This window comes from Festucalex cinctus, chromosome 17, assembly GCF_051991245.1.
Source record: "Festucalex cinctus isolate MCC-2025b chromosome 17, RoL_Fcin_1.0, whole genome shotgun sequence".
NCBI classification, from domain to species: domain Eukaryota; kingdom Metazoa; phylum Chordata; class Actinopteri; order Syngnathiformes; family Syngnathidae; genus Festucalex; species Festucalex cinctus.
Genome location: NC_135427.1, coordinates 19,768,230 through 19,782,480, shown reverse-complemented (window position 1 = coordinate 19,782,480; position 14,251 = coordinate 19,768,230). Strand labels below are relative to the sequence as shown.

The 14,251-nt window shown below is 40.4% G+C and overlaps 1 protein-coding gene across 2 annotated transcripts in view; it reads left to right on the top strand.

The window, feature by feature from the left end:
- The first annotated feature begins 35 nt into the window (after positions 1-35).
- spata20 (spermatogenesis associated 20) overlaps positions 36-14,251 on the top strand; it is a 36,662-nt gene continuing 22,446 nt past the window's right edge. The window contains exons 1-12 of one of the 2 annotated variants that reach the window (XM_077503450.1): positions 36-348; positions 1,039-1,167; positions 1,247-1,311; positions 1,403-1,557; positions 1,640-1,783; positions 1,846-2,047; positions 2,122-2,252; positions 2,340-2,444; positions 6,345-6,419; positions 9,043-9,255; positions 9,397-9,589; positions 11,236-11,404. In XM_077503450.1, coding sequence (XP_077359576.1) covers positions 155-348; positions 1,039-1,167; positions 1,247-1,311; positions 1,403-1,557; positions 1,640-1,783; positions 1,846-2,047; positions 2,122-2,252; positions 2,340-2,444; positions 6,345-6,419; positions 9,043-9,255; positions 9,397-9,589; positions 11,236-11,404 — 1,775 coding nt within the window. In that variant the 5' untranslated portion in view covers positions 36-154. Of the gene's footprint in view, positions 349-1,038; positions 1,168-1,236; positions 1,312-1,402; positions 1,558-1,639; positions 1,784-1,845; positions 2,048-2,121; positions 2,253-2,339; positions 2,445-6,344; positions 6,420-9,042; positions 9,256-9,396; positions 9,590-11,235; positions 11,405-14,251 lie in introns of both variants that reach the window. The other variant, XM_077503451.1, reaches the window with a different exon arrangement.

Here is a 14,251-nt window from a genome sequence, read left to right as displayed (position 1 = left end):
GCAGGATATTAGTCGAGCGCTGTTGAGCGACATTGTGTGTCCTTGTACGGTATTACAACAACGCCTCCTCGTGCCTAGCTGTGACAAGTTTGGCCAGCTTTTACGTAAACAGGAAACGTTAGCTTGCCTCAAATTAGCCACGCTCTGGATTAGGATGCTCAGACTGGCATGGCGTTGCTCGGCGTCCAAATTTAGCCGCGTGGAGCCCGCTTGTCTTGTCACTGCAGCCTTCAGGAACACGACCCCTCCTCACAAGAGCTCGGGGTCGGGGACTATCGTGAGGTTCTTCCGACAGTGTTGTTTCCACCACCCACCAAACTTCAGGTCAACAACGTTCCACTTCTTCAGGTAAAAGAGGAACGGTTAATAAGCTAACGCTAAGTGGACGTCATAGGATATTGTAGAAATTCCTTGGTTTGTGCTGCGCGAGACTACAATATTAAATCAAAGACATTATAACGCTCCAGCGATTCCTGGCAGCACGTGTGCAAAGTACTTCGATTAACACTTTCAGCTATTACCTCAGTGCAGTATAGTTTGGTTCGGCATGATTGCATTGTCACGAAAAACGAATTTAAATCGAGTGCATTGCACAATTGTTTGGTCAAGACATGTCAAGTCATGGTGACAGGGCAGCACTTGCAAAGTGAAATTTAGTTAGTAAAAACCATAAAATCAGGCTTAGCGATGTGATACATTTGTATAAATGTGGCCGAATTTAGGTGAAGTACCTTATGATTAGTCATTTCTGTTGAGAGACACTTTTGGATGCTAATTATTGTCTGTCAAGCAGGATACATAAATGACAATTCACTCAATGGGGTTCTGTACTTCGGGGTGCGTAGCTACGGAAGCCGAAGGCATATGTTTACTTTTTTTTTAACCAAGTGGTTCATTCTGCTGAATTAGAGCTACTATTTTTTACTAGCATTAAAGCACACATTGCCTTACTTAACAGTCGGGAATATTACACTACATTTTAAAAGGGTATTCTATTCTTTTAAAATTATAAATTGTGACAATGTTTTGGAACTTTAGATCATCTCCCTTCACTAGCATGGCATCAGGGGGAGAAGGGCCAACATCTACACTTCCCAAACACACCAACAGGTTATCCAAGGAGAGGTCACCATACCTGCTACAACATGCGCACAATCCCGTTGACTGGTAAGTGCTGGTTAACCACACACAGGTCTGCATTTCTTTAATGTTTCTGATATGGACTCTAATGTTAAGCTCGTCTCAGGTATCCGTGGGGACAAGAAGCCTTCGACAAGGCACGGAAAGATGACAAACCTATCTTTTTATCAGGTAAGTTTTTTTTTTTTTTTTACTTAATATAAAAAGCACGTTTTTTTCTGTGTTTTTAAAATGTAAACATTCTGAACCTTTTGACCATCAGTGGGCTACTCAACATGTCACTGGTGCCATGTCATGGAGAGGGAGTCTTTTGAGGACGAGGGAATTGGCAAATTGCTTAGTGACAACTTTGTCTGCATAAAAGTGGACCGAGAGGAAAGACCAGATGTGGATAAAGTTTACATGACCTTCGTTCAGGTATACTTTGTCACACAGGTTCATCTTCTCATAAACATTTTCATAGGATTTCTAATGTTTTGAGTTGTTTGAATGTCTCCAGGCAACAAGTGGAGGTGGAGGATGGCCAATGAGTGTGTGGCTAACTCCTGATCTCCGTCCTTTTATTGGGGGCACCTACTTTCCACCCACAGACCACGGGAGAAGACCCGGCTTTAAAACAGTCCTCAACCGAATCATGCAACAGGTACAGGAGTATGTTTGTAATGCTGAACGTGCGCTTCAATGTTCCTGTTCTCATCCCCTCAGTGGCAGAACAACCGTTCTAACTTGGAGTCCAGCGGGGACCGGATCCTTGAGGCGCTGAAAAAAGGCACGGCAGTGGCTGCGGACCCGGGCGAGAGTCCTCCTTTGGCTCCTGACGTGGCTCAACGCTGTTTCCAGCAGCTGGCGCACTCTTACGAGGAAGAGTACGGGGGCTTCAGGGATGCCCCCAAGTTCCCCACACCGGGTAGCCAACACCACAAGACGCTCCACCGTTCCGTGTTTGTCCTCTCAACTTCTTTTGTGTCTCCCCCGTTCCAGTGAATCTGATGTTCCTCATGTCTTACTGGTCTGTGAATCGCTTCACCTCGGAAGGGGTGGAGGCTCTGCAGATGGCTTTGCATACGCTACGCATGATGGCGCTGGGTGGCATCCACGACCACGTTGCCCAGGTTTATTCGCCATCACAAACCCTTTTGCGTGAACGCAAATTAAAATTCCTCCTCCTCTTTTTTTTTTTTTTTTTTTTTTTTCCGCAGGGGTTTCATCGTTACTCCACAGATCGTTATTGGCACGTTCCACATTTTGAAAAGATGTTGTACGACCAGGCCCAGCTTGCCGTCGCCTACATAACCGCCTTCCAGGTGTGCGTTTGTCTGTGACTGTGCAAATGTAGTCGACTGACAGGGCAATTAATCCAACATTGTAGGCCTGCACGATGTATCGGTTGAACATCGCGCAAGACTTGTGATGTTTTTATTTATTTTTTGGAGTAAGCAAACGTTTGTTTTGCTTCATTAAAAGGTAGCAAGCTACCGCTCACACCCCCCTCCCCCTCCTTCTGCTAATCAGTCACCGGCGCCGTTAATTATAGTGTTTGTCAGTAGTGGGACTCAATTAAAAAAATAAATTAGAGGCTTTAATCACAATTCATCACAAAGTATTCTAAAGCCCATATCTCCCTGAGCAGCCAAGGCTTCGGGTGTTTGCGAAAGGTAGCGCCAGGGTTCGTTCAAGGTCGCAAGACATTTGCAAACCCTTTTTAATGGTTGCAAACAGTTTTTCTTGAAGCTGATACATTTTGAATATGTTCACAATTTTTCTTGGCAACCAGAAAAACTGAGATGAAATTTTTAAATCGCCGGATTCAAAATATGAATTGCAGTTGCCTGATGTGGCCATGGCACAAATTATAGCCAATCAAAATGCACAGAAGCGTTCACGCAGATGAAAATACTTGTCCATGTTTACAATTTTATGTTTAGTAAGTATGTAAGTAAATACTGGTACAATAATACTTAACTATATTTAGTTTCATATTTATAACAATACTTAATCGTATTTACAGTTTTATATTTGCAATACTTAACCATATTTACAACTTCATATTTAGTAAGTAAAATAATACTTAACAATATTTAGTTTCATATTTACAACAATACTTAATCGTATTTACGGTTTTATATTTACAATATTTACAATTTAATATTTACTAGGGATGGGCGAGTACCGATACCAGGTATCGGTATCGGGTCGATACTCAAGTACTCGAGTACTCGTGACGCAGAAGAGTACAAACGACCGATGGCAGAGGGGGAAGACGTTAAGTGAGTCCTCCTTGCCTGTAACTGGCGCTAGCTTGCAGCAGTTTTTCATCAAAACTTCACCGGTTTGGAAATACTTCAAAATTGTGAATCTTAAACTAAAAGAGCATTTTTGTGTTTTATTTTGAAGACTATTGAAGAGTGACTGTGCTCTTTTTTTGTCAAAATTAAAGGAAATATATTTGTTTAAAAATATCTTTTAGTGATTTTTTTATTTTTTATTTGTCAAAATGTACTACTGGTATCGGCAGTTGGTATCGGTATCGGTGAGTACTGAGGGTCTGAGTATCGGTCTGAAAAAAAGTGGTATCGAACATCCCTAATATTCACAATACTTAATCATATTTAGTTTCATATTTACACTACTATACCATATTTACAATAAAACTTAAAGCAGCTATATGTAAGATTTCAAATTTCAAATCTCTACTGCCACCTGTGGCCGAAAACAAACTGCGCGCTCGTACACACTGCGCGCACTCGTACGTGCACGACCTCAATACTGAAGACTGGGCTCATCATATCCAATTAAACTATGTTTTCAGAGGTAAGAAGTTTTATAATGTTATACAAAGCTGGTCACTTCACGGAATGAGACTCTCGATCCCCACTAAACAATTGATGTCCACGGGACGTGCAGATCATAGTGCTTTAGTCGGTCGAAGTCCAGTCCTGTGGTGTACTCCAAAACGATGTGCAAATTACGTCAATTAATTGGACCTCATTCCGATGTTAATATGCAGTTACATATTGTAGTCACCCCGCTCGACGGACGTCAACCTGATTCTAGTCATTATTAGTGTATGTCGCCCCCAGTCTAGCGTCATTGTGCGTTAGCCGAAAGGTGGGCTGTCATTTATGGAAATTGACGATTGTGAAAAACATATAGACCCATTCACTACTTAGTGTGATACGGCCGTGAATGTTATCGGCATTCAGTAGTACCGTTCACATTCCGTTAGCATAATGTAGCCACAATAGGCTGTTTTCACGGAGGAAAATAAGGCGACATTTAGCCTGATTGAAACGCCGCGGAATGGAACGTCTGTTCTTCATAAAGTCATTCTGTTCTTTTACATTCAACTTTGCCGCCCCTTTCACGCTAAATGTTGCCGTCCACCTCACTTTCACCTCAATAGTTACGACCGAGAAGTGATCGATCTTGAGGTTACTGCTATTTGAAAACAACACATTTTCTTCTCAATGTCAAGATACTCGCTTCTTACCTTGTGGAGTAGAAAGAAAGCCAGCTGTGAATCACTTTTCTAATCCAAGTCCGATCTCAACTCTCTCCACCGCTGAAATGTCAAACCAATGTTCACTCTCGGTCTTGCCCGACGTCGGTCACTATCAAGTTTAGATTTTTTTTTTCTTGGCACTTGACATTGTTTTCATTTTTTTTTTTTTTGAGCAGCCTTCCGCGGAGTAACAGCGGGTGTCTGGGGCAGCGAAAATCTGTACTAGTTCCGTCTTCGCGCGACAGGAAACAACTGACGATGACGCGAATGACGTCACATCCCGCAGACAGAGGGCGGGAAATTCAAAGGATTCGGACCGGACGCTTCCTAAATAATATTGGCCGGAGGCTTGTCGGAGTACCCATTGTGAACAGCTAAGATGTTGATCTACTAATTAGAATATGTTTCAGTCATAAATGGTCAAATAAAAAGGCTATTGTTAAGATATTTTTTGGGGGAAATCCTACATAGAGTAGCTTTAACCATATTTCGTTTCATATTTACAATACTTAACCATGTTTACAATTTCATATTTATAAGATTAACCATATTTACAATTTCATATTTACAATACTTAATCATATTTAGTTTCATATTTACAATAATACTTAGCTGTATTTACAGTTTCATATTTACAAGGCTTAACCATATTTTCAATTTCATATTTACAAGTTTACAAGACTTAGCCATATTTACAAGTTTATATTTACAACAATACTTAACTATATTTACAGTTTCATATTTACAACACTTTACCACTTTTACAATGTCACATTTACAATGAAACTTACCCATATTTAGTTTCATATTTATAATAATTAACTATATTTAAAGTTTATTTACAATGCTTAACCATATTTACAATTTCATATTTACAACAAGACTTAACCATATTTACAGTCTCATATTTACAACAATACTTAATCTTATTTAGTTCCATATTTACATTAAACATATTTAGTTTTCTAATTACAGAACCATATTTACACTTACAATACCCTGTGGCCCTTGTGAGGATTAAACGGTTAGGAAAATGGATGGATGGATATTTACAATACTTAACCACATTTGCAATTTCATATTTCCAACAAGACGTAATCATAATTACAATTTCATGTTTACAAAAATAGTTAACCATATTTACAATTTCATTTCGACCGGTGAATGAAATAGTGAAGCCATGCCGTTTTCTTGCACACTATCTTTTTTGCGGATGAAGAAGTGGTATAGTCCAACATATTTTATGGGGCGTGATAGATGTTGGCACAGTTCAAATCGCGGGGAGTCCACACATTACATCGCTCAATGTAGGTAACTGTCATTTTTTGCGTTGGTTGGATTTGAGTCGAGTTCAGAAAGATTGCCCAAGAGACTACATGGTGTGACTTATTTATTTATTCATTTATTCATTCATGTATTTAATTTATTTAGAGCAATACGTTTATTGTTCAGCCTTAGTTGGTTTGCCCTGATTTCCAGATGGAGCAACCATTAAAAATAAAAAAGTTAATTAGGGCACACGCATGCTGGCTCGCTCAAATATGAACCGTCTCATACATGCCTGTACTGTATATAATGAGGCTGTAGCTACCGCCTCAGCATTCATACTGCATATAAATTACCTGACAGCAGCTTGAAGGTTACGTTAATGTCAAATCATGACTATGCATCTGTGTACTGTTTGCATTTTTCCCCCCCCCAGGCATTAGGTGAGCAGATTTTTGCGGATGTGGCTCAGGACATACTGCTTTATGTCTCCAGAGACTTGAGTGACAAGGTGAATCATGGAGAGTTTTACCAAATGTAACGACAAATACTTACTCAGAAGTTATTCAATACTTCATTGAATACTTACTCAAGTATGGTAATTATCTACAGCAGGGGTATCCAATATGCAGCCGCCAGAACCAGTTTGGATTCACAGTGGGTCCAATCTGACCGCGTTTTTTTTTTTTTTTTTTTTTTTTTTCTCCCCCCACTAAACTTAACCGTTGTTGCTAATTTTGTCCACTGGAGGGCAAACTGACAACCACTTAAATGACATTCTGAAATGTGGCTGTTACTCAGAAAGTGTCCTCATTTTTGTTGACAAATTTCAGATTACTCTACATCAGTGCTTCTCAATTATTTTGTCATGCCCCCCCTAGTAAGAAGAAAACATCTCGCCCCCCCCCACCCCCACACGACTATAAATAGTATCATTTGTCTATAAAATTGTTATAAGCACACCTTTGCATAACACTGTATCCGTATTAACGTATAAGAGAATAAAAAAAGAAAGAAATATGGACCAACTTGCAACAAAGGATAGCTTTATTAACTGTAACAGAAAAAAATGAAAGTGCATCTGAAATTCAAAAATAAAATTAAATCCTTGAACTATAAACATTTTTTGACTGACCATGTCAAACCATATGATAAAAAAAAATAAAATTACATAAAATCAATAAATAATAATGCATTCAAACTGATCACCAACATTAACTCAGGAGCACAATATTAAAAAAAACTTTAACCTGCAAAATAAAAATATAAAATAATTTGTGCTGATTTTTTTTTTTTGCTGTGGGCAAAGCACGCAAGCTCAGTGCAAACAAAACCCCTACACCACCGAGCGAATGCTCCCTGCACACACTCTGCCAATAATGAGAGCGCCACTGCCCCCTAATGTAGTGGAGGTGCAATTGCACTTTATTCGAGGACAGTAAAAAAAGATCAATATAAAAAGCATCTTACCCGAGGTCAAACGCGCCCCCCTTGATAGCGCTTCGTGCCCCCCTGGGGGGGGGGGCGCCCCACTATTTGAGAAGCACTGCTCTACAATAAGATAATAATTGAGAATATTTTCAGAATGTACTTGTAATTATTCGCAAAAAAACAAACAAACAAACAAAAAAAAAAAACAGTAAATATTTTTACCTGGGCCGCCCACTTGAGCTAACATTTGGGTGAAAGTGGCCCCTGAATTAAAATAGTCTGACACCCCTGGCCTAACACATCCATTAAATAACATGGTAGAAATAAGGATTTTTAACAGTACATGTATTTGTATCGAGTGAACAGGTAAACACGTGTTACTGTTTGTTGCTTGTTTACGAGTGTTTAGCCCAAGTCGAGCGACGCAATCTGCTGACAGAGCTAACAAATGTGCTGCTAATTCCACAAGGGGTTGCATATGAAAGATGTGACCTTACAAATATCCTCTTAAACCTTTCCTCCATGGGTCAACCTTTTTTCCTTCTTGATGAATGAGTTTACAGCAAATAGGGCATGAAATTAACCCCACACCTGCTACAATTATTAGATTCTGTAATATTAATGATGTCGTTATACCGTAATGATGAAATGCACAACAAGTAGATTGCTTTTTGCTTGCATTTATGTTTTATGGCATAATGACTTGCTTTTATTGTGGGAATGCTGAAAGTATCCCACATATGTTATTCAGATTTTTATTCACCTCACTTTTTTTTTTTTTTTTGCCGAGAAACAACTCCCACATTATACTTGCGATTTACAGCATTCAAATTTCAACTTGCTTCAAAACTTCATGCCTTCCAGGGTAGATGTAATGTGATTCCATCTTACTTCTCGCACAACTTAACGTTAAAGATCTACATTTCCCCATTCATTTTCAATGGGACTGACATTGAACTTTTTCCCACTTTCTACGCCTACTTCATCTTTATTACAAGCTCTCTGCTGCTGCTTAGTGGCGCACTTCGTAAAGTGTGTTGTCCAGTAACCAGGAGGTCCTGGGTTCGATTCCCACCTCCAACTGTACATTGCAAATATATCAATTGGCAACTGAAAGGATTAACTGCACGCTGGCTATCATCAGATGGCTATTTTTTTTTTTTAAATACATACGCCATTAGCCATGAATTTGAACAAGGCAAGTTAGCTCAGTCGTTAGAGCAGTTTCTTCCCCACTTGGAGAGTCTGGGTTCAAACCCCGCTTGGACCACATTTTAGTACATTCGATGATTTGGTACCAACTGACTACGGAATCAGGAAATGGATTATAATTTCCCCGGAATGATTAAATCCCACCTTAGACAGATTGCAGTTCAAGTTTTCTTTTTTATTCATTTATCTTCCAACTTCAATGAAAACATTGTAATTTTCACATCATTACCTTTCAATTTATTTCACAAGCATTCAGCTATTAGCATTCAGCTTTCAGCATTCCCACGCAATTTATCCAGAAATTGCATTTAGTCTAGTTTAAGTGGGTGTTGGTTCATAGATGGCAAACTAAAGGACAATAGTGAACATGAATGGCACAATATTTAGTTTTTTTTTTTAAAAAGTGTGAGTTTCTGTAAGGATTGCGGTATATTGATTTCAGATAAGCTTGTCGTTAAATATCCGCCTCCCTGGCTGATTTCTTTCAACAGTCTGGGGGCTTTTACAGCGCAGAGGATGCAGACTCTGTCCCGGCATCAGGGGGCTCGGAAAAGCGCGAGGGAGCTTTCTGCGTCTGGACAGCCTCGGAGGTTCGACAGCTGCTGGCTGATGTGGCAGTGGGTTCCAGCGGCTCCGCCACCTTAGCAGATGTTTTCATGCACTACTATGGCGTGAAAGAGCAAGGCAATGTTGCACCGGAACAGGTGGGAAATGATACCGTTTTTGACATGTTTCGATCACGCCTTGCGCAAGGTGAACTTGACAGAAGTCCGGAATGATGCCAATTGGAATAAAGACGACATCTGCAGTCCGTATGACTTCATATCTGTTCTGTATTCTGCCAGGACCCTCACAGGGAGCTGCAGGGCCAGAATGTGCTGATCGTGCGCTATTCCGCAGAGTTAACAGCTGCGCGCTTTGGCATTAGCGTGGAGACGGTCAATGAGCTTTTGGCTTCGGCGCGAGCCAAAATGGCAGAAGTGAGGAAGGGGCGGCCACGCCCACATCTAGACAGCAAGATGCTGGCCTCCTGGAATGGTAATGATGGCAGTTTTGGACTTTTCATAATAAATATTATTTCGTTTTGACTAGGGCTGGGTAGCGATTCAAATTTCCTCAATCAATTTGATTTCGATTGACAAGAGTTCAATTGGATTCGATTCACTTCATTGCAATCCGATATTGATTCAACATCAATGAACATCAATTCTTCTTAAATAACAAGGACATGATTTAAAAAAAAACAAAAAAAAAAACAACCTCCACAATCATAAAATTCCACATTAATTTAACTGGTTAAATTTATTTATTTATTTATTAATGAAAATAATACATTATCACTAAAGTGTACACAAAAATTGACATTAGCATGGGTGAGATTAACATGTTTTCATAATTCTAATTCAATAATTGTATAAAGTATAATTCTATAAAGTATAATTGTCAAAGTGCAATAAGTCAGGTCTTTCGTAAATGTAAGAACATACTTTTAAATTCACGTGAACAGTAAATTTCAAGAAAAAAGTGAGCTAAAAAAAATGGCCTCTAAAATTCTACTTTTTTTGTTAATTTATAGGGGGGGGAGATTAAAATAATCGATTCATGGTTTTATGAATCGATGTTCCTCAAAAAGGAACATCGATTCGATATTGATTATTCGGTTATTTTTCTTTTCTTTTCTTTTCTTTTTTTTTTTTTTTTTTTTTTTTTTTTTAGGTTTAATTGATTTTTGAGCTGCGATGTTATTTTATTTTATTTTTTTTCATTTAGGTTAGTTGACATTAGTTTTAGTATTAGTTTTATCCATCCCTCCATTCGCTGAACTGCTTATCTTCACAACCTTATATTTATGTATTTATTTATTTATATGTAGTCCAGTATAAGGTTTAAAAAAAGTACTCTATTGTGCAAGAAAGTAAAATAAATTAAAAGTTGTAAAATGAACCCCCACATTGACATGGGGAATATTCAATCAGTGTTTACACTGCACTCCCATTGGCACATCTTCAGTTTTCTCCATATTGGAAGAGGCCTGATTCTGATCTTTGAATATCCGAAATATGCCGTTTGAGAGCAAAACATCTGGATTGTGGTTTTATTCATTTGTGGGTTATAGCGTGTCTGTGTCAAGCAGGAGTGATGCAGCTGACGTGTTGTAAAAGCTTATCAAATCAGAGTTAACTTTTCCAAACCTTAACATACTAAATTCAAAATCCACGGATTGCTTGGTGGTGAGACCCAGTTGCATAATAAACTCATTTATATTGGGGGGAAAAGGTTTCCTCATTTGCTTCCCACTCAGTATCTATCACAGGACAGATTGTATTAGTGAGCTAATGAGGCCCTGCATTCCTTGGAACTTTCCAATTAGACAAAATACTTCCCCCATCTTCTCTAATGAAGAACCCCCCCATTAGTCACCTGTCCTCGACTGCAGCACTTTGAAGACCAGACTGGGCCCTCCCCAGGCTTTGATACACTACATGAAAGAGGAATGGAGAGAAAAAACATCAAGTAAATGAGTGTGTAAGTGAAAGAGGGCAACGATAAGACTTCAAAGAGTGGGGGAAAATACCTATGCTAGTGTTGAGTGGTTATAAGAGGATATGGTATTTTTAGCAGGCATATTATAGCAAAGTATGATGATCATCCACCTCCTCCTCATCATCATCGCATACCAACAGGTCTGATGCTGTCAGCCTACGCCCGTGTCGGAGCCGTCCTTGGGGACAAGGCCCTGCTGGAGAGGGCGGTGCAGGCTGGCCACTTCCTTAAAGAACACCTGTGGGATGCGGAGAGGCAGACCGTTCTGCGATCTTGTTACCGTGGAGACCAGATGGAGGTGCAGCAAATGTAAGCGTGTGTGTATATCAAAGGTGTCAGACGGGGAGGTGGTTACAGCACCAAAGCGTACCAGAAGATGGTAGAAGAGTGTAGCACAATGACTTGTCTCGAAGGAGGAAAGCCAGCATGTTGGAATACAGCAGAGAAAATAATGCATTTAAATGATATTGATACTTTTAAGTTGATCTTATTATTTAAAATAATAATAAGATAGCTCTGTTTCACGTCATATTACTCAACACTTTGTCGGAAAAATCAACATGCATTTTTTTTTCTTGTCCCTAAGTGCAAGTGATGCATTCTGCAAAATACTAGAATGATGTTTTATCCAACATGGCTATGCCATTGGGATGGCCTAATCCCATCACACAAGAATCCGGGGTGTACCTAATGTTTTGTCCAACATGGCCGCTTTATTGGGGCACCAACAGACAAGAATCCAGGGTGTACCTAATGTTTTGTCCAACATGGCCGCTTTATTGGGGCACCAACAGACAAGAATCCAGGGTGTACCTAATGTTTTGTCCAACATGGTTGCCCCATTGGGGTGGCCGAATGTTTTGTCCAACATGGCCGCCTTACTAGGGCACCAACAGACAAGAATCTGGAGTATACCTAATGTTTTGTTCAACATGGCTGCCCCATTGGGGTGGCCGAATGTTTTGTCCAAAATGACAGCCTTATTAGGGGACCAACAGATAAGAATTCGGGGTGTACCTAATGTTTTGTCCAACATGGCCGCCGTATTGGGGCACCAACAGACAAGAATCCAGGGTGTACCTAATGTTTTGTCCAACATGGCTGCCGTATTGGGGCACCAACAAACAAGAATCCAGGGTGTACCTAATGTTTTGTCCAACATGGCTGCCCCATTTGGGTGGCCTAATGTTTTGTCCAACATGGCCACCTTATTGGGGCACCAACAGACAAGAATCCAGGGTGTACCTAATGTTTTGTCTAACATGGCTGCCCCATTGGGGTGACCTAATGTTTTGTCCAACATGGCCACCTTCTTGGCGCACCAACACACAAGAATCCAGGGTGTACCTAATGTTTTGTCCAACATGGCTGCCCCATAAGGCTAGCCGAATGTTTTGTCCAACATGGCTACCCCATTTGGGTGGCCGAATGTTTTGTCCAACATGGCCACCTTTTAGGGCACCAATAGACAAGAATCCGGGGTGTACCTAATGTTTTGTCCAACATGGCTGCCTTATTAGGGGGTCTACAGACAAGAATCCGGGGTGTACCTAATGTTTTGTCCAACATGGCCGCCTTATTAGGGCACCAACCGACAAGAATCCGGGGTGTACCTAATGTTTTGTCTAACATGGCTGCCCCATTGGGGTGACCTAATGTTTTGTCCAACATGGCCACCTTATTGGCGCACCAACACACAAGAATCCAGGGTGTACCTAATGTTTTGTCTAACATGGCTGCCCCATTGGGGTGACCTAATGTTTTGTCCAACATGGCTGCCCCATAAGGCTGGCCGAATGTTTTGTCCAACATGGCTACCCCATTTGGGTGGCCGAATGTTTTGTCCAACATGGCCACCTTTTAGGGCACCAATAGACAAGAATCCGGGGTGTACCTAATGTTTTGTCCAACATGGCTGCCCTATTAGGGGGTCTACAGACAAGAATCCGGGGTGTACCTAATGTTTTGTCCAACATGGCCGCCTTATTAGGGCACCAACCGACAAGAATCCGGGGTGTACCTAATGTTTTGTCCAACATGGCCGCCTTATTATGGGGTCTACAGACAAGAAACCGGGGTGTACCTAATTTGATGTCCAAAATGGCCGTTTTATTGGAGGGCCTACATCCAAGAATCTCACATTTTAAATGTTAAAAATTGGAATATGTTTAGAGTGCCTCACTCATCCTAAATGTGTTTATGTGTTTATGTTTTTACTTGTCTCGTGAAAGAAAATAGGTCATGCATATATGGGCACAAGAACCAATGCTATTGTGAGAAATCAAAAACATGACACAATAACCTCATTATAGTCAACTCTGCATTTGCATGAACTGGTCCGTAATTAAATTACCTCTCGACAGTCTGATCATACGGCAAGATTGAAACAAGGTTGGCCACATTTTAAACCGATTATGTAAGCCTGTTGCACGAATAAGATCTAGTGACTGAAGACGTTTTCAGGTCGGAAGCTTTTTGCCCGGAGAAACGAAGCGGCCACAATGCATTGAGTTTTGAAAGCGAGCAACAGAAACCTGTGTGCATGCGTATTCACTCGCACAGCACCACTGCAGGTGTCCTGGTTCTGTTGGCCAGCGCTGTGCTCTAGTTAATGTCAATGAGCGAGTGTAGAAAGGCTCCGCATCAGCAGAAAACAAATATGCCAAGAGTCCCACAACGCCCAAGATAAAACACATTCATTTTTCAACACACATGAAGCGCTACACACTTGCGCTTGAACAACCTGGCCTTGATCCGCAGCTCCTGTCTCATTCATAATTGTCATCTTCGCTTGTGTGTCAGCATGGAGAATGCTTATCATGGCGATTTTCTCAAGCTCCATGCAGCTTTTATGTATGTCATACGAGGCACATATGAGGTGTGGACTAATTTAGCAGGAGCAATGGTTGGCACCTTGGCCAATTGGGTTAATAGTTTATGGATGTGTTGATGAGCTGATGCTATAGATTTTATAAGGACGTCTTCTTTCTTGGCTCTGGATGTTTTATATTTTTATTGCCTTCACCAACAAGGAGAGATGAGGAGCCATTACTGATTGTGTTTTGGTAAATCATTAAATTGAAAATATCAATGAATAACATGTATTGTTGTAAATCTACAACATATACAATACTGTATATCCAAGACCACATCCTG